We start from the raw sequence: 23,003 nt of genomic DNA, 5'->3' as shown, positions 1-23,003 counted from the left end.
ATAATGCAGAGAGGTAAGAGGAACCACACAGCATACAGCCATATTTATTATAGATTGCATTCCTGAGACTAAGGAAGACTGCCGGAGACAAAGGTTACAGAGAAAGAAGTTGTATTCACCAGATCAAAACAAAGAAAGCTATGAATTCTATTGCCTAACTATCAGCCTTAATGACCAACTATAAAACAGGATCTGCTTCCAGTGCAAGGACAGAACAGATAAGTTGCAGTGCAGGTTCTTGGTACAACAAATCCAGAAGAAGCACCAGTCATTGATCCTTCCTCATACTAATCTTTGACAAATCAATGAAACTGTCCCCACGTAAACCTGGTACAACCAGAAGGAACAACAGAGGACGTGTACAAAGAGCTGAGAGAGAAGCTGGGGAAGAAGCATATGAACATTTATTTTTATCTTTCTTTGAAAGGTAAATAATAGATCCTATTTAAAATGTATTTAGAATATAATGGCCCCAATGTTTCAATGTTTTACGCAATCCTTTTTAACTTTAGAAACATTATTTCCTGAAGAAAGATTTGTTTAAATTTTCACAATTTCATTTGTTCAATTTCAATTTCTTTTTTCTATTAATTTCAGATAAATTAAATGTAATTTGTTTTGTGAAAGTAGTTATCGTGTTCCTGAGAAAGCACTTTCATTCATCCATCTAGCCAGCCAGAAGTCACATACATCAACAGAGATACTAGATAGCTAAAAGTATGTTTCCCAAATGTTAAAAATACTTATTTTTGAGGGGAAAGCAAGCAATTCAGGTAATTTTTGATTTTTTAATCATACTTTTGTAAGTGAACATTAATTTCTCAGACCCTTTCATTCAGCCAAATCAATTAACTAACAGGGGTTCAAAGGGTTATCATTTTTCTTTTATGCCAGTTTCAAAGCCTTTGCCAAGGAGCCGTGGCATCAGAATGGTATTTTTACAAGCAGAAGGGAAAATATTTAGTATTAGTAAACCATCACATCCTCTAGCTGTATGTCCTTGTTCATTCAGGTTGTTTTTTAGTAAATGTACAGAAATAAAGAATTGATTAAAAATACAAATAAGGGAAAAATGACTGATTTAGGTTAATTCCAAGTAAAATATTCACAGCTGTGTTGAATGTATTATTTTATATATATATATATATATAAAACTTCCAATGAATATTTAGACTCAGTACAATACTGGATAACATTTTAACAATAATAATATCAAAATTAAAATTTTGTCACTTTTGGTTTTATTCACAATGGGGACTGGTCACTAGAAAGACCAAGCAAGTACAAAATTATATATAAGAAAAATATACTATTTAAGATACCTTGCTAATTAAATTCTTACCTGGATGAAAAATTGATAGACTTCCATCAATATGACCAAACACAACTTTCCCCTTTTGGTGTGTATGCCATCTGAACATACAGATATCAGACAAGAAGCTATGAGCGTCTTTGTGTACAATCACTCCACTATCTGGTCCTGAGATGGTCCAAATGAACAGTGGGCCTCTGTGGGAAACAAATGCCACCACATCCTCTGCATTCCAGCACCAACTAAGAGAGGCAGGGATCCCTGGAATACATTAAATACAGATACATAATAGAGATACAGCATAAGATTACACCATTAAATATTACTTGCCCTGTTTACATTTCTAAAACAAATTAAAATACAAGAGCATATTTATTATTTTTAAGATACATTACCTTCTTATTTGGGAATTGGATTTATAAAGAAATCCCAAAGACTGCAGGGAACATAGGCAGGGAAAGTCCATGATGAAAGAAAATGTATCTAGTTAGGTTTAAATACTACTTACATGATCATTTGCTTCATATAGTCAAATACATTTATAGACTTTTTTATTTTAGTAGTATTTTATATTCCAATAAGATGGAATAAAATAAAAGTTAATTGTTAATATACCTGCTATTGTAATCAAATAAATCATATATAAAATAAGTATCATGAGAAATTTATGAGAGAGAGATTGCGCATCTTCCAACACTGATATATTAGCTGGCTGCATCAAAATCATGAAATGGAATATAACATATCAGATCATGTGGAGTTTGAGCCAAGGAATTTATTTATTTATTTATTTTATAATTATTATTATTTTTTGAGATGGAGTCTTGCTCTGTTGCCCAGGCTGGAGTGCAGTGATGCAATCTCGGCTCACTGCAAGCTCCGCCTCCCGGGTTCATGCCATTCTCCTGCCTCAGCCTCCCGAGTAGCTGGGACTACAGGTGCCCGCTACCACGCCCGGTTAATTTTTTTTTTGTATTTTTAGTAGAGACGAGGTTTCACAGGAATTTATTTTTAACAAGCTTCATCAAATGATTTTGATATGCAGAAAGGTTTAGAAACCACTGTGCTACTGTCCTGGAAAGAAATTAGATTTGAATTATACCTAGAAGGAGGGGTAGAGTTTAAATACATGGAATGAGCAGTATTTCCCAGGAAGAGAAAATGATATGAACAAAGACACAGAGTGGAAATTCGCTGATTGACAATAAGTTTAGTTTGTGTTAACAGTCTATGTGCTCCAAGAGGCAAAAACAAAGCCTAATGCCTACTTCAGGGCCTGACCCATAATGAGGACTCCATAAATATTTGCTGAATGAATGAATGTATACATGAAAAACGCCAATAAAATTGTTGATATGGTTTTAGGATACATTAACAGAAGTAGAATTTACCCAAAAAAGAGATGAGGTACTCTGTATGGATCAAACCACCACAGCACAGTAGAGGAAAGACAATAGAATACTGGTTCTCTAACTATATATTTAGAGAAAGACAGCAAGGAAAGCGAAAGGACCAGAAACAGTGCCATATAATAATAATAGAAAACACTTTTATAGTGACTTATGTACAAGCACTTTCAAGGAGTGTTGCAATTTAATTCTCCCAACACTATTCTGAGATAGGTAGGTAGTATTATTATCCACTGTTACATAAAGTGTGACTTTTTCAAGTTGGTGACAATTTTTACATTTTACATTTGGAAAAACTAATATGCATTTTCGTTTAAATGGATTGTTAGATTATTAGAAACAAAAGGAAGAAGAAGTAAAAATACAGAGGCAAGATCAAATTCAACAACTGTATTTGGAAGTTGAAAAAAAAAGTTCCCTTAATGCAAATTTCTACTTTGCTTAAGCTGGATTCTAAAAAGAAAAATAAGCCTAAAACATTTCAAAAGTGTTACTTAAGATGGAAATCACCAAAAATAGTCATAATTTTTTTGCAAATAAAATAGCAAAGCTTTCAATCTTCAAATTAAGAAGATATTTGGATGAGGGAAATATTGATAGCTGAAAATTTTCAAAGAAAGGAAAAACATGAAAAATTTGCCAAAAGCTTTCCACAATTATCTCATCATTCTGGGACTGTTAATTAGAAAGTATTATTTAATTGTATATCCAGTGACAAAAGAAACTATGGTGCATATAGCTGATGAATAAATAAAATCTTCCCCCATGAATGGATGTGATGTATATAGTGTCTGATGATAAATCCATGGATACACTAGGTGATAATAAAATTAATCATTACTTCTGCAAAACATTTAGAATTTATGTTTATTATATGCAGTTATAACCTAACGTTGACTTTGTGTTACATCTTTACGAGAACAATAATATCGTGCAACATTTTAGTTTATGGCACATACAATATGGAAAGAATTTCAAGAAAAATTTGTTGTGTTATTTAAAATTAATCTCACACAAATCTGGATTTAAAGTACTTGGAAATGCATTATCAATCAATATAAACAGTAATAGAGTAACCTATAGAATTTGTGATTGCTGGACAAACAGATATGACCAGAAAACATGGGGAGATATGAAAAGTCTTAATTGAGGCCATCAATCACAATTTATATATCACAAAGCATTGTGCCAAAATAATTTGTTTTTTTCTCACGGAAAGCCTTAAGAAAAATTGCTAATTACATTAATGGAAGCTCACCGAATAGCTGACTTTTTACAGTATTTTGTTCAGAGATTGGGGCAAACATTACTCACTGTCTAATACATTGGTTGTTCTAAGTAAAAACAAAAAACAGGGTACATAAACTTGGGAATGAGATCCATATACTTCTAGTTGAAAATTAACTTCATTTGACAAATATCTTTAACAGTTGAGTAATAAAATTTATGTATTACACTGATATTTTAAGCATTCTTAATGACCTAAATTTGAAAAGACAAACCAAAATACTAAAAATATCGAATATGTCTAAAAGTTACAAAAGATATTATTTTACTATTATTATGGAAACAAAATTTAAAGATAATTGCCTATAAATTCCCAGTATTTTTGCCTTAGAATATTACAAAGAAATTTGAACAAAATAAGGTTAGTGAGATTGTCATGTCCAGTTTTATATCTCAAATTTATAACAATTATTTTTAGAGAAGAAGCTGAATTGAAAAACATATCTAGCAGTAGCTTTCAAAACCATAATCAATTGAGCTAAATATGGTGCTCAAAAAGAGAGTTAATTATTGTGACACTGAACACAGAATAATTATTACTTAACTTTACCATTATGATGGGATAAGATTAAATGCGAGTTCCCAATTCTAAGTAGAAAGAGTATAATGCTATTATTCCAATTCATAAAGTCCAATTTATGTGAATGAGGATGTTCTACCTTGACCAAATTAAAAATAAAGGCATGAAACCAGCTTAACAATGCATCAAATATATGCATAATACTTTCTTTGTAATTGAAAGGTTGGAGTAGAGTAATGAACAGCCAAGGCTTGTTACTTGTCTCAATAACAAAATCTTTCTGATTATTATTTTTATATTTATTTTGGAAATTCTTACATTATATTTAAACATTAATAAAATTATTTGGTATTGGCTATGTTTTTAGTCGATCATATGTTCTAAGTATAATTATTTCATGAAATTTTGTTTCAGTTTTGTACCTATGGACATGAGTCATTATGTGAAATTTATTTCTTATACAGATTGCCATTAAGAAGTTTGAAAACACCATTTTAAAACCTGAACTAATAATATTGATAGTGCTTGTTGAAATAAAAATATTTTATTCCATAAAATAAATCCCAGTTGTAATTATACCTTTTGTACTGTCGAGTTTAGCAATGACTTTTTGTTCTGCAACATTCCAAATGATCACTAAATTATCAGTACTGCCACTTGCAAACAGATCAGGATTATGTGGACACCAAGAAATTGCTGTGATTGTTTTTTTATGTTCAGACATAATTGCATGAAGTTTGAATTCATTATAACGGTGATCCAACTAAAACAAAATATATAAATAAAATATTTTAGTGCTCCTTTTTAAGATAATACACTGTTAATAGTCACATTACACAAAACTAAAGCTACATACAGGAAAATTATTTCACCTAATAATAAAGATATGAACATATTTCAAGCCTTGGTCTACATTCAAGTGTATTCAAGAATATCGAACCAGCTAAAAAAAAAACATTAAAAACTGAGAGAATAAAAACATATCCATTTGAAAAACAAGTAAAAATAAATGTTTCACATTTAAATATGCATAATAATTTAGAGCTTTATTATATTTTCCATAGCTATATCTTTTTATGAGAAGAAAAAACCCTTGGTTTTGGAATATTTTTTTCTGCAATTTTTCACTTGTACTTGAATCAAGAAAATTTGGGTTAAATACACCAACTGCTCATTATTACACTATTAAGATGTCCAAAGCTTCCAGAGCAATGATGTCATTCACTCTTTTTTATTGTTTTTTTTGGATGGGACATTATATTGTGTTTTTATATGTAAATAGAAAAAATAAACAGCCTAATTTTTCTTATTTATTTTGTAAGTGTGCCTCCATTAATTAGTGAATTAATCTCTATCATTTTTAGCATGTTCTGGAATATGTTATTTATGTCCTTTTGTTGTAGTTTCTTCCCCTTTAGCATATAATGAGCCTTTCACAGTGCTATTCTAAGTTTTAAAAATCATTATGATATTAAATATTTATTACACCAAACTTTTTAAAGCTATATGCTTGCAATAAAATCCTAACTGATAAACAGTCTTCAAATCTCTACACGATCGAATCTCTGCTATCTTGCCAAAGTAATTTGAAATCATGTTCCTCCCTGTTCACTCTGAACTTCTCGTTTCTCTATTACAGCCGATCACCTCCACTTGATGGCCTTCTGCTTGCTGCTTCCTTGGCTTCTAAATACTCTATCCGCTGATTTGCTCATGGTTATTCATTCTCCTACTGAGGTCTGAGTTTAAATGCACCTCTTCTGACAGATGTTTTCGGACCATGCTATCTTAATTCATAACTCTCCCCAGAACCTATCCCATGACTCCATCTTATTATACCTGTTTTTTCAGCCTCTGTAGAGCACACTTCTTTCTGAAAATTTTACCTATTTGTTTACTTATTTATCTTATCACCTTTCCTTACACCTTACAAGAATATAAGTTCCACAAGAAGACTCTGCCTGTTTCTTCATAGTTGCAATCCTGGTACAGAGTAAGGCTTGGTCAATTGAAGAGATTCAGTTAATATTGAAAGAATAAACACTTAAGATCTGTTTAATATTTAAGTAACTTAATTTTTGCCATCGCAGATAATGCTGCAGTGAACATTGTATGTAAAATTTTTGACTAATCACATAAGTATTTCCTAAGGCTTTTTCTTCTATAATTTCCCTCTCTTCCTATAACTTCAGCTATTCTTGGACAACTTTGGATTAAAACATTAGTAAAGATAACCCAAAATAAATGAAGTTTTCATTTGATTAGCACTGCAGCAATAGCAATTTTAAGTTGACTTATTTAAATACATAATTGTGTTTTCTATACATTTAGGAATGAATAGGTTTTTAAGTTTTAAATTATTCAGCAATTTAAGTCACCTATGGTAGATACAGTGAGTGTATCTAATGTATCCAAAAGAAAAAAACCTACATTATTTAGAAATTCAGTAAAAGAATCTATTAATATAGTAAATGTGTGAAGAAGCTATGTTGTATATCAGTGACCTTCACTGACATTACCATACAAATGATCTACATAGTAACTGTAAGCACACTAGAGAACACTGAACTATTTGCAGGAATTAATCTACTAATGCATTCCTACGATGTTTACAATTCAGTAATATTGAACTGTACTATTACATTGAGATTGACCATAAATTACTGTACTTTTAGGGTACATTAATATATCAGTGCATTACAAAACAACAGTTAAAGAAAAATTCTAATACCATTTCCCATTATCATGTAATCATTCAGAAAAATATAATACAAGAGTATCATTATCCAGAGTGTGACCAATTATCAGACTTTGACTACGCATTCCACTAAGTGTTATTTAATAAATATTTCCTCTGAAAATAATTGTATCATGTTACATTTATGTAGCATAATTTTCAAAGCACTGTAATTGAGATGATAATATTTAAAACAATACTTATTAACATAAATTTCATATTAATGTCACCATTTCATTATGTAATTTTCTATTGGCATACTTTGAAACAAGGTTTTATAGTGGACATTGTAATGAACTGTCCCCTAAGTTTATTTGCATCAGCTTCTAAATTAGGATAATTTTTAGTTTGTTTCAGTCCTTAATGACATGACAACTTTCATGTACATTGTTTATATTACTAATTTTACCTCAATATTTTTAAATATTCATCATAAAATGTCATCACAAAATTTAAGACATAGAAACTTGAAAAAATTAAGTTATGGCTTCATCCACTGAGTTTCTTTACCATCCTTACCTCAGAAGAATAGTTTGACTTGCTTGATAACTTTCTCTTCTTTAGGAGGAAATAGAAGACAAGATAAGGACTTAGGGTTAGGAGAGAAATTGTGTAGGTGGGATTTGGGAGTGACAAGCTTGGGAGTATATAAAGAGTGTAAAGGAGGTAGATGGGAGAAAAAAAGAGGCATTTAGAAGTCTTGCTGCTGTGTTGTGTGTGAAGGGGGTGAAAATGAAGAAGTGTGAGTTATATTGAAGTTCCATTTTGGTTGCTAGATATTTCTACAGTCTTAAGAAATGGACTACATAAAATCTTACTCTATATCGTGGAAAATGGATTGTTTTATACATTAATGCTATATTTCTTAAATTTTGAGTAAAGCATAATGCAATTAGTAATGTACTAATATGTAGTAATGAAAAGAATTTTTACTCTAGAATAAAACAAGATATTCTTAGCCTTAACTGAAATAAGTTGGAGTTTCAAGATTCTTTCCTTCATTCATTTAAGACATTTAATGAATGTCTTCTAAGTGCCAGAAAGTGTGCAAAAATTTGAGAATTAAAAGATGGGAAAGACTCCTAATAAATGAAAGCATGTAGAGAGGCAGTCCATTTTATGAGGTCCTTTACTGCTAAGAAAGAGGGGAAAATAGAATATGGAAAAGAGTTCATACAGAAGCTGAGATTCGAAAGATGAGAAAGTGTTCTCTAGACAGGCAATGTAAGCAAACTGAAAAATTAGTGTAAGCAAAGGCAAGATATGAAAGACTGAGATGTCTTAGAAAAATGTAATTGGTTTGGTATATCTGGAACACAGAGTAAGAGAGAGGCAGGAAGATCACAAAAGCATTTGAATGCCATTTTATGAAGTTTAGATGTTACTATTAGGGAATGAGTAGCAACTGAAAGCTTTAAAATTTAGATTTGCATTACAGATAACTGATTACACGGAACAATAAATTAGTGGGAGCCAAACTAAAAGTAGAGACTATTAAGAGATTATTATAATAGTTTAGGTGAGAAAGACATGAGGAACATATTAGAATCATTCTTGGCTACCAAGGGCACGGGATGTGAGTGGAAGAGGGAGTCAAAGATAACTATCACATTTCTGGTTTAGATGCATGGTTAGCTGGTGACACTGAGATACTGACTTTGAATTTAAGAGAATCACTGGACTTTGATTTTAACATGCTTATGGCACTTCTATATGAAGAAATTCAGGCGGTTTTCAGCTCTATAAATTGTGAACTGATAAGGGATATCTGAATGGAGCTAGGACACGAAAAAAATAGTTATACAAGTTTTTCTCCCAATAATATCTCACAATATATGTCTGTCCTAATTTTACTATAATGATCTCTAATGGACTACCCAAATTCTTCAACTGAAAAAAGAATTTTCTTATATCAAATTTACTAATAATTTAATAATGTAAGTGTTTTCTAAAGGTTTAACTTTTAAAACCTATACGGTATAAATCACAAAACTTTAAAAATATAAATATAAATGGAATTATAGCATTATGTTTTTCATGTAACAAGGGCTTAAAATATGTATTAATCAAATATTAATTTTACCTGATATAATTAAAAATGGAAAAGAATTATTGTTTTACCTGATAAATATAGATAGCCAGGGTCGCACAATATGCAAACCTGTCTCCACTGGCAGCACATACATCCTTGTTCCATGGCTGACATCCAGCAGCCAGCAATCCCACTTGCCTTACCTGGGACATGTTTGCCTTGAAAAACAGATTTGAAGAAATGTCAGTGATTTCCATTATTGATAAACTTCCTCACTGTTTTACATCTATCTTCCCCAACCCTTACCTGTATGCCCTGAAAAACATTTTACTAGTACTATTAATTTTGACTTTTATTTTCAGAGAACAGCATTTGAACTCCCTAAATGTCTGCAGACATCGAGGCAACTAATTTAAATGAGGAAAGCAGGAAATACGATAATGAAGGAACGACAGCTGACATTTGGCCAAGGACTGGGAAACCCATACACAGTGACAGGAACTCTAGTGAAATAGCAATTGCACATGCTATATTAATAGTATCACTGAAGAAGGCCATCCCATATTGCAAGATTTATGGAACTTCCTAGAAAAACGGGAATACCCAGATTTTTATGTGAAATGTATCCATTTTTCAATACTGGCAATTCATTCAAGGCATCACGTTTAAATTTAAAACACTGTGGACCAGTAATGGAAGGGTTGTGACCTGTGTCATAGAACTTCAGTTTTTACATCGACTCTTCATCCTCACAAAATCTATTTGAGGTGCATAAGACAGGTATATAAGCTAGGTTAACAATACTGCTCACTGTTAGGATGGGGCAGAAAGAAGCTGAAAAGTATCTGAACAAAAATTGTCTATGTGGCAGGACAGAGGATGTTGGAATAGACAACCCCAGAGATGCAGACAACGTAGTGCCGCAGAAGCAGGCCTGGGCTGAGACTTCAGGAAATAAGGAATTAAACCAAGCTTTGCACCACACATAGAGTGTGACTTGGAGTCAAGCATTAAACCTTACGTCTCTATTTCTTGTATCTAAAATACAGCTTCTGAACTACATTTTCTACGAGATTCCTCTCAGATCAAAAAAATGCTATGAATCTATATGTAAACTCTAAATTCCTCTAAGATACTGGAGAACAGACAGTAAACGGTGAGGCTGTAAGTCTATGATCATAATGAAAACTCATCATAACAAAATCATACTAAGACAAAAAACATTTGTGCAGAGTATTAAACTATGTGGTTATCTAATAAATGACATTCAAAAAGAAATTATTGACAAAAAGTGCTTTTTAAAGGTAGAATCCAAGCCATTATTACCTATCTTTCCATTATGGTCTAAAATACTGGTCTAAGAATAAACATAGGCCGGGCGCGGTGGCTCACGCCTGTAATCCCAGCTCTTTGGGAGGCCGAGCAGGGCGTATCACGACGTCAGGAGGCTAACACGGTGAAACCCCGTCTCTACTAAAAGTACAAAAAATGAGCCGGGCGTGGTGGCGGGCGCCTGTGGTTCCAGCTACTCAGGAGGCTGAGGCAGGAGAATGGCGTGAACCCGGGAGGCAGAGCTTGCAGTGAGCAGAGATGGCACCACTGCACTCCAGCCTGGGCAACAGAGCGAGACTCTGTCTCAAAAAAAAATTAAAAAATAAATAAAAAATAAAGATAGGAGCTCCTAATATGAGAGACAATCTTCCATTTACACTACTACAAAGTTACACCAGGTAAATTCAATTTTTCACTATTGTCAATTTCATATCTGATTTTTAAATAAGGAAAAAATGTAAGTAGTGATTATAATCTTAAATATTTTAGCTTGGAAAATTAAGTAGAAAACTGAGAGCTATAATAAATTTGGTTTTACGTGACTAATATATTGGGTAGTCAATATTCAGTTTATGCTGCTCAAAAGCTTTGCATAATGTTAATGTCAAAACCACAACATGTAAAATATCACACATACAAAACCTACACACATAATCTGATCTACATCTCAAGTCTTATAGAAGCTTGTTCAGTGTACCCCCTGAACCTTCCAACTCTTAATCTAATTCTTTTAATGCTCAGCAATTAGTAAATTTTAAATGGTTACATTTTCTCCCATAGATCACTAACTCATATTTATTTACAAAACTACGTTCTTCATTTTATCTTTTCTATTTCATATTTCCACTTCTGAAAAGGATCTACTTTCTTCTCATCTCCTCCTCTCTTCTCCAATTCTTTCTGTCTTCATGTCATTAAATCCCCTTATCTGAGCAGAATTAGTGATAGATTTAGGAAAAAAAGTAAATAAATTACTTGAAGTACAAGCTGGCATGACAAACAAACAGGGCTACCAATCTTGAGTGCTTTTATGTATTCAGAAACTTTCCTCCTCCTCTAATGACACCTGTATTTCCTCAAACATTAGCATTCAGGGTAAATAAAAAAGATATACACTTCTTTATTTTTTACACTTAGTAATGTTACAGTATCTTTCGCTGAAAATGTACATTATTTCAGCCACAATGTGAGTTACATTGACTTTTGGAGATTATGTGGGGATCTATTAAATTACTATTTATAACATTTGCATCTAAGTAAAAATGTCTTTTGATTTCTGTTTAACCAAATATTGAGTTTATATTTGGAAAAGAAACATAATTAAAGAAAAATCTTTAAACACACATTTAAAATGAAATCATTTGGCCAAGCACAGGGGCTCATGCCTGTAATCCCAGCCCTTTGGGAGGCCAAGATGGGTGGATCGCTTGAACCCAGGAGTTCAAGATGAGTCTGGGCAACGTAGGGAGACCCTATCTCTACAAAAATTACAAAAATTAACCAGGGGTGGTGGCGCGTGCCTGTAGCCCCAGCTACTTGGGAAGCTGAGGTGGGAGGATTGCTTGAGCCTGGGAGGTGCATGTTGCAGTGAACTGTGATCATGCCACTGCACTCTAGCCTGGGAGACACAGCAAGTCTCAAATAAATAAATAAATAAATAAATAAAAGTCATTTTAAAATTTTCACTTTCTGGTAATGTTTTTTACACATTTTTAATAATTAACAATTCCTAGAAAAACAGCAAAATTGAGCAATAAGTACAGAGATTTCCCATATACCCCTCATAGCCTCCCTCACCCCATGACACAAGCTTCCCCACTATTAACACTCAGCACCGGATGGCACATGTTAAAACTGATGAGCCTATGTGACACATCATTATCACTCAAAGTCCACAGTTTACATTAGGGCTCATTCTTGATGTTCTCCATCATACAGGTTTTGACAAATGTGTAATGATAGGTATCCACCATTACAGTATGGGCAAGAGTAGCTTCACGGCTCTAAAAAGTCCTTTGTGCTCTGCCTATTCATCCCTCCCCCTCCCCAATTCCTGGCAACAACTAATCTTTTAATGTTTCCATAGTTTTGCCTTCCCACAATGTCTTATAGTTGGAACTGTACAGTATGTAGCCTTTACAGACTGCCTTCTTTCAGTTAGTAATATACATTTAGTTTGGCTTCATGTCTTTTCATAGCTTGATAGCTCATTTCTTTTCTTTTTCTCCTTTTTTTATTGTAAAATACACATAACATAAAATCTAACTTCTTAACCATTTTTAAGTGTACAATTCAAAGGTATTAAATACATTCATAATGTGCAACCAGGAGTGTGAGGTTGCAGTGAACTATGACCGTGCCACTGCACTCCAGCCTGGGTGATAGAGAGAGACCCTGTCTTGGGGGATAGGGGAGAGGGAGGCAAGGGGGGAGGGCAGGAGGAAGGGAAGAAGGGTGGAAGGGAGGAAGGAAAGAAAGAAGGAAGGAAGGAAGGAAGGAAGGAAGGAAGGGACAAAAGGGAAAAAAATAAGGAAGGAAGGAAGGAAAAAAGGAAGAAAAAAGGAAGGAAGGAAGGAAGGAAAAAAAGGAAGGAAAGAAGGAAAAGGAAGGAAGGAAGAAAAAAAGGAAGGAAGGAAGGAAAGGAAGGAAGGAAGGAAGGAAGGAAGGGAAAAACACTGTCAATAGTGCCCAAAGAATGGGAAAAAATATTTGTAAACCACATATCTGTTAAGAGATTAACATCCCAAATATAGGGAGAATTCCTAAAACTCAAGAGTGACAAAGAAACATGATTTATCTGATTCAAAAATGGGCAAAAGACTTGAATACATAATGTCCTTAAGTTTCATCCATGTTGTAGTGTATGTCAGAATTTCCTTCTGATTTAAAGCTGAATAATATTCCATTGTGCATATATGCCATATTTCCTTATCCACGTGGCTGTGAATTGTCACCTGGATTGCTTCCATGTTTTAGCTATTACAAAAAATGTTGCTATGAAAACGGATGTACAAATATCTCTTCCACACCCTGCTTTCAATTTTGGAGGGTTTATATGCAGAAGCGGGATACTAGATCAAATAATAATTCTATTTTTACTTTTTTGCAAAACTACCATACTGTTTTCCACAGCAGCAATTCCATTTTACATTACAACAGGGCACAAGTGTTTAGCTAACTCATCCTCACCAACACGTGCTATTTTCTGTTATTTGATAATAGCCATTCTAATTGGTGTGAGATGGTGTCTTATTGTTCTTTTGATTTGCATTTCCCTAAAGATTAATAATGTTGAGCAACTTTTCATGTGCTTATCAGCCATTTCCGTAACTTCTTTGGTGAAACATCTATTAAAGTATCTTGTCCATTTTTCAATCAGGTAAATCACGTTTCTTTGTAATTGTTGAGTTTTAGAAGTTTTCCCTATATTTGCGGTATTAATCCCATATCAGATATGTGATTTACAAATATTTTCTTCATTCTGTGGGATGCTGTCCATTTTACTGTTGATAGGGTTTTTCTTTCCTTCTTCTTCTTTTTCTTTTTCTACAGACAGGTTTCCTTCCGGAGTGTAGTGGCATGATCATAGTTCACTGCAACCTCAAACTCCTAGGTTCACGTGATCCTGCTGCCTCAGACTCCCAAGTAGCTAGGCCTATAGGCATGCGCCATCATGCCTGGCTATTTTCTGTTGTTGTTGAAACAGAGTCTCACCACACTGCACAGGTTGGTCTCGAACTCCTGGCCTCAAGTGATCATCCTGCCTCAGCCTCCCAAAGTGCCGGGATCACAGATGTGAGCCACCATGCCTGGCCAGTGTTTTTCTTTCGATGCACATAATTTTTAATTTTCATGAAATCCAATTTGCATGTTTTTTGCTTTTGATGCCTGTGCCTTTGTTATCATATCCCAGATATTGCTGTCAAATCCAATGTTGTGAAGCTTTTGTCCTCTGTTTTCTTCTAAAAGCTTTACAGATATTGGTCTTAACATTTAGTGTCTTTGATCCATTTTAATTTTTTTTATATGGTGTTAGGTAAGAGTCCAATTTCATTCTTTTGCATGTGGATATTTCGTTTTCCCAGCACCATATGTTAAGACTGGCCTTTCTGCATTGAATGGTATTGCCACTCTCGGCAAAAGATATTTGGCCATATATGTAAGGGGATAGTTCTGAAGTGTCTATTTTATATTTATATATAAATTTATATATATTTGCAGGATAAAATATTATATTCCACTGGTCTATATAACTGCCTTTATGCTGGTATGACACTGTTTTGATTACTGTAGTATTGCAACAAGTTTTGAAATCAGAAAATGCGAGTCCCCCAGTGTTGTTATTCAGGGTCTCTTGAGTTTCTATATCAATTTTAGCATGGCTTTTTAAAATTGTTGCATTTGCCCATTTCATCTAGGTTATTGAATTAGTTGGTGTACAATTGTTCCTACTACTATCTTACAATGTTTTTAATTTCTTTATAATCTGTAGAGATGTTCCAACTTTTATTTGTGATTTTAATAATTTGAGTCTTCTCTCTTTTTCTTAGTCTATCCAGCTACAGGTTTGACAATTTCGTTGATCTTTTTCTCTATCTTTTTTTCTGTTCTCTATTTCATTTATCTCTGCGTAGATATTATATCCTTCATTCTAGTTTTGGGTTTAGTTTATTCTTTTGTTAATTCCTTAAGTTGTAAAAATAGGTTGCTAATTTGAGATCCTATAAATGCTTTAATGAAAGCATTTATAGCTACAAATTTGCCCCCTGGCATTGATTCCACTGCATCCCATAAGTTTTGGTATGTTGTGCTTTTGTTTTCACTCATCTCTAAGAGTTTTCTACTTTCCCTTGTGATTTCTTCTTTCATCCATTGGTTGTTGGAGAGTGTGTTAAATTCCACAAATTTGCGAATTTTTCAGTTTTCTTTCTGTTATTGATTTCTAACTTTATCCCACAGTGTTCAGAGAAGACATAATGTATGATAACTACTTTTTAAAATCTATTGAGGCTTAATACTTGGCCAAACATATTGTCTATCCTAACAAACATCTCATGTGCACTTGAGAAGAAAGTGTATGCAGTTACTGAGTAGGGTGTTCTGTATATGTCTGTTAGATCTAATTGGATTAATATATTGTTTGAGTCCTCAGTTTCCTTACTTATTTTCTGTCTGATGTATTCATTATTGAGAATGGGGTATTGAATTATCCAACTATTATTGTAGAACTATCTATCCCTTCAATTCAGTTAGTTTTTGCTTCATATATTTTGATGGTGTTTTTTAGGTGTATAAATGTTATAACTTATATTTTGCTGCATTGAAACTTTATTAATATATAGTGTCTTTCTTTGACTTTTCTGAACTTTTTTGACTAAAAATCAGTTTTGTCTAATATTAATATAGGGCATGCCTGCTTTCTTTTTGCTACTCTGTGCATGGAAAAAATTTTTTTCATCCTTTTACTTTCAATCTATTTGTGTCTTTGGATCTCAAGTGAATCAACTGTAGATGGCATACAGATGGATTTTTTTTAAATTAATTCTGCCAATCTCTTTTGTTTGAAGAGCTTAATATCCATTTACATTTACAATAATTCCTGATAAAGGACTTACTTCTGTCATTTTGCTATTCATTTCCAATATGCTTCATAGCTTTTTTGTCCTCATTTCCTGCAACGCTTTTGTCTTTTGTGTTTAGTTAATTTTTGCAGTGAAACTTTGAATTCCTTTCTCATTTTCTTCTGTGTATATCCTATAGCTATTTTATTTGTGGCTACCATGGGGATTAAACTTAACATGCTAAAGTTACAAGACTCTAATTTAAATTTATTCCAAATTAGCTTCAATTACATACAAAACCTCAGCTCCTTTAAAACTCCAACCCTACACCTTTAAGTTGTTGATGTCAAAAAATTACATCTTTATATATTGTGTGTCCAGAAACACAAGCTAATTAATTATTTTAAATACATTAGTTTTTAAATTAAGAGAAAACAAAATGTGGAATCACCAACCAAAGTTACAATAATACTACTTGTATACTAAGAATTTTTAAAATATTTTATTCTCTTAAATGATGATGAAAACAAACAATAGCATTGTTTCCAAATACTAGCACTTATAATTGTCCATGTATTTACCTTTATCAAGATCTTTATTTTTTCATATGGCTTTGAGTTACTGTCTAGTGTCATTTCATTTCACCCTGCAGAACTTTCTTGAGCATTTCTTCCAAAGCAGATTTAAAGATAATGAACTCCCTCAGTTTTTGTTTACTGGGAAATGTATTAATTTCTCCCTCACTTCTGAAAGACAGTTTTGCAGGATAAAAGATACTTGGTTGACATTCTTTTCTTCTTTTAGCACTTTAAATATATTGGCCCATTTCCTTCCAGTCTCTAAAGTTTCATATCAGAAATCTGCTGTTTATACTATTGAGGATCCCTGTACGTATGTGTTAATCACTTCTTTCTTACTAATTTCAAGATTCACTCTGCTTTTCAAGATTTGATTATGATGTGTCTCCATGTGTGTCTATTTCAGTTCAAATTCTTGGAGCTTGCTGAAACTCTTGGAAATTTACTTCATGTTTTTCATCAAATTTGAGGAGTTTTCTGCCATTATTCCTTCAAATATTCTCTCTTCTCTTCCATCTCTCTCTCTTCTCTTCTGGTACTCCCACATGAGTGCATATTGGTGTGCTTCATAGTGTCCCTTATGTCCCTTCGGTTTTGCTTGCTTCTGTTCCTCAGACTCAATATTTTCTATTGTCTTATCTTCATATTTGCTAATATTTTCTTCTTAAATATGTCTTTGAATTCTTCTATTTTACTTGTTATTATATTTTTCAGCCCTACAATTCTTTTTTTGGTTTTCTATCTCTATTATTTCCATTTTGTTCATACATTGTTTTCTTGACTTTCTCCATATCTCCTTTAGTTTTTAAGCATCCCAAGACAGTTGTTTTAAAGTCTTTGTCTAGTGGATCTTTCATCAGGTCTTTTTCAGAAAGCATCTGTTTATTTTTTTTTCCACTGAAAGAGACATAATTTTCTGTTTCTTTTTAGGCCTTGTGGCTTTTTGTTGAACCCTGAACACTTGAATCTAGTAATACGGTAACTCTGGAAATCAGAGTCTCCTACTTCCTCAGGATTTGCTGTTTTTGTTTTTATTTATTGTTTTTGTTTTCAATTGTTGTGGGCTGTCTGTGTCAAGGATCATCCTCAGGTATAAACATAAGGACTACTCAGGGTTATTCTGAACCTGTGTCCTTCTCTGTTCATGCACAGTAACTTCCTAATTTTCTTTGTATAGGCAGTTGCTTTTGAATTGGATAGGCTTTAATGGATGGCTCCCAAAAGGGTAAAAAGAAAAAAATTAAGGGATTCAGCCCTTTAAGTCCCCTTGAAATTGCTTCAGCTGGAGGGGGAGGAGCTTGTAACATGGAGGTAGGTGCAATAAAAATGGCTGCCTGCCTCTTTGTCTGCACTTCTGTGATCAGAAGCAGTAGATCACTGATATACAAAGGACAGAGTGCTTTTTTTCTACCCTGGTTCATATAAGCTGCTTGCAAGATACTTCTGGGATACATGCTCACTTGTCTGCCCTGGGGCTTGAGGTGAGGGGTGAGTAGCTGCCACTGTGCTGAGAACTAAAACTTACTAACTTCAACTTACCATCCAAGCCTTCCCCTGGAAGTTGCAATCCTTCATAGATTCTGGTATTACAAAATAATTACATCAGACAGACTGTACCAGTGCAACTGTTGTCTAGGTGGGGAGAGAGATTTCTAGTGCCTTTCATGGCTTAATGGCTCATTGCTTTTTAGTGCAGAATAATACTATTTATCTAGATGTAGCACAGTTTATTTATCCACCAGTCTACTGAAGGACATACTTGTTGCTTCTGTGTTTTAGCAATTATGCTTAAAGCTGCTATAAACATCCATGTGCCACTTTTTGTGTGGACACAGCTGTTTAATTCATTTAGATAAATACCAAGGAACACAATTGCTGGATAATATAGTAAGAATATGTTTAGCTTTGTAAGAACCCATCAAACTGTCTTCCATAAGATCTGTGTCATTTTGTATTCCCATCAGAAATGAGAGTTCCTGTTGCTCCACATCCTTGCCAGCATCTGGTGTTTGGATATTAGCCATTCTAATAGATGTGTAGTGGTATCTAATTGATTTAATTTGCAATTCCCAAAGACAAATGATGTTGAACATTTTTTCACATGCTCACTTGTTATGTATATACATTCTTTGGTGAGGTATCTGTTCAGCTCTTTTGCCCACTTTAAAACCAGGTTGTTCAATCTTCTAGTTACTGAGTTATATAAATTATTTGTATATTTTGGATAACAGATCTTTAGCAGATGTGCAAATATTTTCTTCCATTCTGTGGCTTGCCTTCTTATTCTGTTGATATTGTAAAAATTGAAGATTTTCATTTTAATAAAGTCCAGCTTATCAATTATTTCTTTCATAAAACATACCTTTTGTATCTAAAAAGTGCTAGCCAAACCCACAGTCATCCAGGTTTTCTCTTATGTTACCTTCTATGAGTTTTATAGTTTTGCATTTTACATGTAGTCCTATGCTGCATTTTGGGTTAATTTTTGTAAAATATATAAGGCCTGTGTCTAGATTCTTTTTTTTAACATTGTATATCCAGTTATTACAGCCTCATTTGTTGAAAAGACTATCTTTGTTTCACCATATTGCCTTTGCTCCTTTATCAAATATCAGTTGAGTATATTTATGTGGATCTATTTCTAAGCCCTCTATTCTGTTCCATTGATCTTCTGTCTATCCTTTTGCAGATACCATGGCTGTCTTTTTTATTGGAGCTATATAGTAAGTCTTTAAGTTGGGTATTGTTAGTTATCCCACTTTGTTCTCCTTCAATCCATTCCTGCATGTTGTCTACTTTTACCATTAAAGCTATTAGCAAATTAATTGTAGTTTTCTAAATTCCTTGTCTGATAATACCAACATTTCTGTCATATCTGACTCTGGTTCTGATGCTTTATCTGTCTCTTCAAACTGTATTTTTTTGCCTTTTTGTTTATCATGTAAATGTTTGTGAGGTGCACATGATGAACTACATAAAAGAAAGTGCTGTAAATAGGCCTTTAGTAATGTAGTGGTAAGATATGGGGGTAGAGTGAGCATTCTAAAGTCCTATGATTAGGTCTCAGTCACGTGCCCATGAGCAGTGCTTCTCAGTCCCCCCCAGCCCTGCTTAGGTGGGACAGGATGGCTGAAGGGGGCTGATATTGGGCATTTTCCTTCTCCCAGGTAGGTAAGGCTCTTCTAAAACCCCAGAATTACGCTCTGGACAAACAGGTTCTCTTGAGGGTAGGTCTTAAGAACAGAATGCCATGATCCTAAAATTCATATATAACCAAACAAGAGCACAAATAGCCAATGCAATCCAAAGCCAAAGGAATAAAGCTGGAGGCAATGCATTACTTGACTTCAAATTATATTACAAGACTATGGTAACCAAAACAGCATGGTACTGGTATAAAAAATAGACATATAGATCAATGGAAGAGAATAGAGATCCCAGAAATAAAGCCACATACCTACAGTGAATTGATCTTTAACAAGGCCAACAAGAACACAGAGTGAGGAAAGGATACCCTTTTCAATAAATAGTGCTGGAAAAATTAGACATCCATATACAGGAGAATAAAACTAGACCCATATCTATCACCATATTAAAAAAACAATTCAAGATGTACTAAACAGTTAAATGCAAAATCAGAAACTATAAAAATACTAGAAGAAAACCTAGGGGAAACTCTTATGGACATTCATCTAGGCAAGGTATGTATACTATGACCTCAAAAGCACAGGCAACAAAAACAAAAATAGATAAATGGGACTTAATTAAACTAAAGAGCTCCTGCACAACCAAAGAAATATTCAACAGAGAGAACACACAACCTGCAGAATAGGAGAAATATCTGCAAGCTATTCATCCAACAGGGGACTAATATCCAGAATATACAAAGAAACCAAACAACTCAATGACAACAAAAATACAAATAATCCCATTAAAAAGTGGGCAAAGGACATGAGTAGACATTTTTCTAAAGAAGACACACAAATGGCCAAGAGGTATATGAAAAAATGCTCAACATCACTGATCATCAGAGAAATGCAAATTAAAACCACAATGAGATATAATCTTCCACCACTCAGAGCGCCTGTTACTAAAAAGACAGAAATAATAGATGTTGGTGAGGATATGGGGAAAAGAGAATTCATACACTGTTGGTGGGAATGAAAATTAATATGCCTTTTATGGAAAACAGTATGGAGATTTCACAAATAACTAAAATTAGAGCTATTATATGATCCAGTAATCCTACTACTGTGTATCTACCCAAAAGGAAATAGATCATTATAGCAAAAAGATACCTGCACTCCTATGTTTATTGCAGCACTATTTGCAATAGCAAAGCTATAGAATCAACTTAAGTGTCTATCAACAGATGATCAGATAATGAAAATGTGGTATATATACACAGTGGAATACTATTCAGCCATTAAAAATTATGTATTTTGCAGCAACATGCATGCAGCTGGAGGTCATTATCTTAAGTGAAACAAGCCATGCACAGACAGTCACATATCACATGTTCTCATTCATAACTGGGTAGTAAAAAAAATGTGTACACATGGACGCAAAAGTGGAATGTTAGACAAGGGAGACTCCAAAGTGTGAAGGAGTGGGAGGGGGTGGATGATGAGAAATTACTGAATGGTACAATGTACATTATTCAGGTGATGGATACCCTAAAAGCCCTGATTTGATCACTATGCAATCTATGCATGTAACAAAATTGTACTTGTACTCCATAATTTTATACAAATTATTTTAAAAGTTGGTTAAAAATAAAGAACAGAATGCTCTAGTGTAATTTAAGTGGTTTCTTTTCCCCTCCCCCTGCCGGAAGCAAGAGGATATTCTTCTCTAATATTCACTGTGAGCACCAGTTTAGAGCTCCTGGAAGTAAAACTTACAAAAGCTCCCCCGCCACCCCCATTACTGGGTTCCCGTGAAGTTTTTAACTCTCAGACCTGACCATATTGTGCTTCCATCAATTTATCAGTTACAGTTCAGATTTTCTTACTCTGGCAGTGATGCCCAGGTTGGTTTCTGCTAATTCATTTCTGCTCTGGTAAGTTGCGATTCTCTGTGACTGCATTTCTATCTCAATAATTTTGAGGGCAGTGATTTGCCTTGTGCCCTTACTTCTCAGGTGGATCTAGGAAGAGTTGTTGAGTTTTCAATGCATTCAATTTTTTATTGGCTAAAATGGAGTAGCAACTTCTAAGCTGCTTACATACTGAACTAAAAACCAGCAGTTTCTCTGCTTATTTATTAAAAACAAAAATAAACTTCTAAATTTATGCCAATACATTTTGACTTTAACTCAGAGTATATCTTGATTTACTATTTTTTAGTTTCCAAAATTAGATAATACAAGCATTTCTATGTTGACATAAAATTTGGTGTACCTTTGTTCTTAAATAGCTTTTACAGGTCTTACAAACCAACACTTAAATCCTTTTAAAATTCAGAGCCAAATAACTTGCTAAACCAGATATTAAAATAATAATTAGGACAAAACAAAATAGCTGTTTCAAAACAAAATAGATATTTTTTAAAATCTATGATTCTAAATAAAAGATAAAAAGCATATCATACATTATTGAATATATATTATTATATTTAAAATCTGAATTACATATTCAAGCAAAGTCTAATATGTGAATTTCTAAATTTTTTTTGCAAAAGGACTAAAAAAGATATGTAATAATTATGTAGTCTTCATTAAATTGTATCTACAGTTGCCAAGGAGATGAAACAAAATGTCCAGAACCTTTTGTTATCTTTGTAGTCAGCATGAATTGTTACTCAATTCATGATTCTGCATTACTAAAAACAGAAAACAGTCCACTGAAGGTCCATTTCAAAATATATATCTATATTTTAAATATAAATCCTACAAAATATGTCACATATAAAGGTAAATAAACATATTTAATTATGACAGGTAATATATTGCAGATAAATGTTTTACAAAGCCTTTATTATCCTTACTTTAGAATGTTTCATTAATATGTGAACCACTCAAGAATTTTCATGTCTACTTCAAAGATTTGTTGCTTCAGAAAATACAGTCTTTTTGGCCCAGGAACAACACACTTCAGTTGGGCTGAAGTGCATATGGGGTAGGTTTATTCTACCTTCTCTTTCTATACAGTCAGTGTAAGAACACAGCCTGTGGTAAGCACCAGGAGGGCATAAGTTGGATTTTTGAAAGAAATTAAGGTCAATATTCATGTGC

General features: G+C 33.4%; 1 protein-coding gene and 1 pseudogene across 5 annotated transcripts in view; both read right to left on the bottom strand.

The window, feature by feature from the left end:
* The window catches only part of WDR17 (WD repeat domain 17), a 116,084-nt gene that overhangs the window by 60,565 nt on the left and 32,516 nt on the right, over positions 1-23,003 (bottom strand). For 4 of the 5 annotated variants that reach the window (XM_019026049.4, XM_055384175.2, XM_004040656.5 and 1 more), the window contains 3 exons: positions 9,387-9,515; positions 5,108-5,291; positions 1,343-1,573 (listed from right to left, as the gene is read on the bottom strand). In XM_019026049.4, the coding sequence (XP_018881594.3) occupies positions 1,343-1,573; positions 5,108-5,291; positions 9,387-9,515 (544 nt within the window). The remainder of the gene's footprint in view (positions 1-1,342; positions 1,574-5,107; positions 5,292-9,386; positions 9,516-23,003) is intronic. The other variant, XM_019026053.4, reaches the window with a different exon arrangement.
* LOC115934470 (uncharacterized) lies at positions 22,837-22,959 on the bottom strand (annotated as a pseudogene).

This window comes from Gorilla gorilla, chromosome 3, assembly GCF_029281585.2.
Source record: "Gorilla gorilla gorilla isolate KB3781 chromosome 3, NHGRI_mGorGor1-v2.1_pri, whole genome shotgun sequence".
In the NCBI taxonomy this organism is placed as follows: domain Eukaryota; kingdom Metazoa; phylum Chordata; class Mammalia; order Primates; family Hominidae; genus Gorilla; species Gorilla gorilla.
Note: the sequence above shows the minus strand (reverse complement) of the source record. Positions and strands in the feature narration are given on the sequence as shown.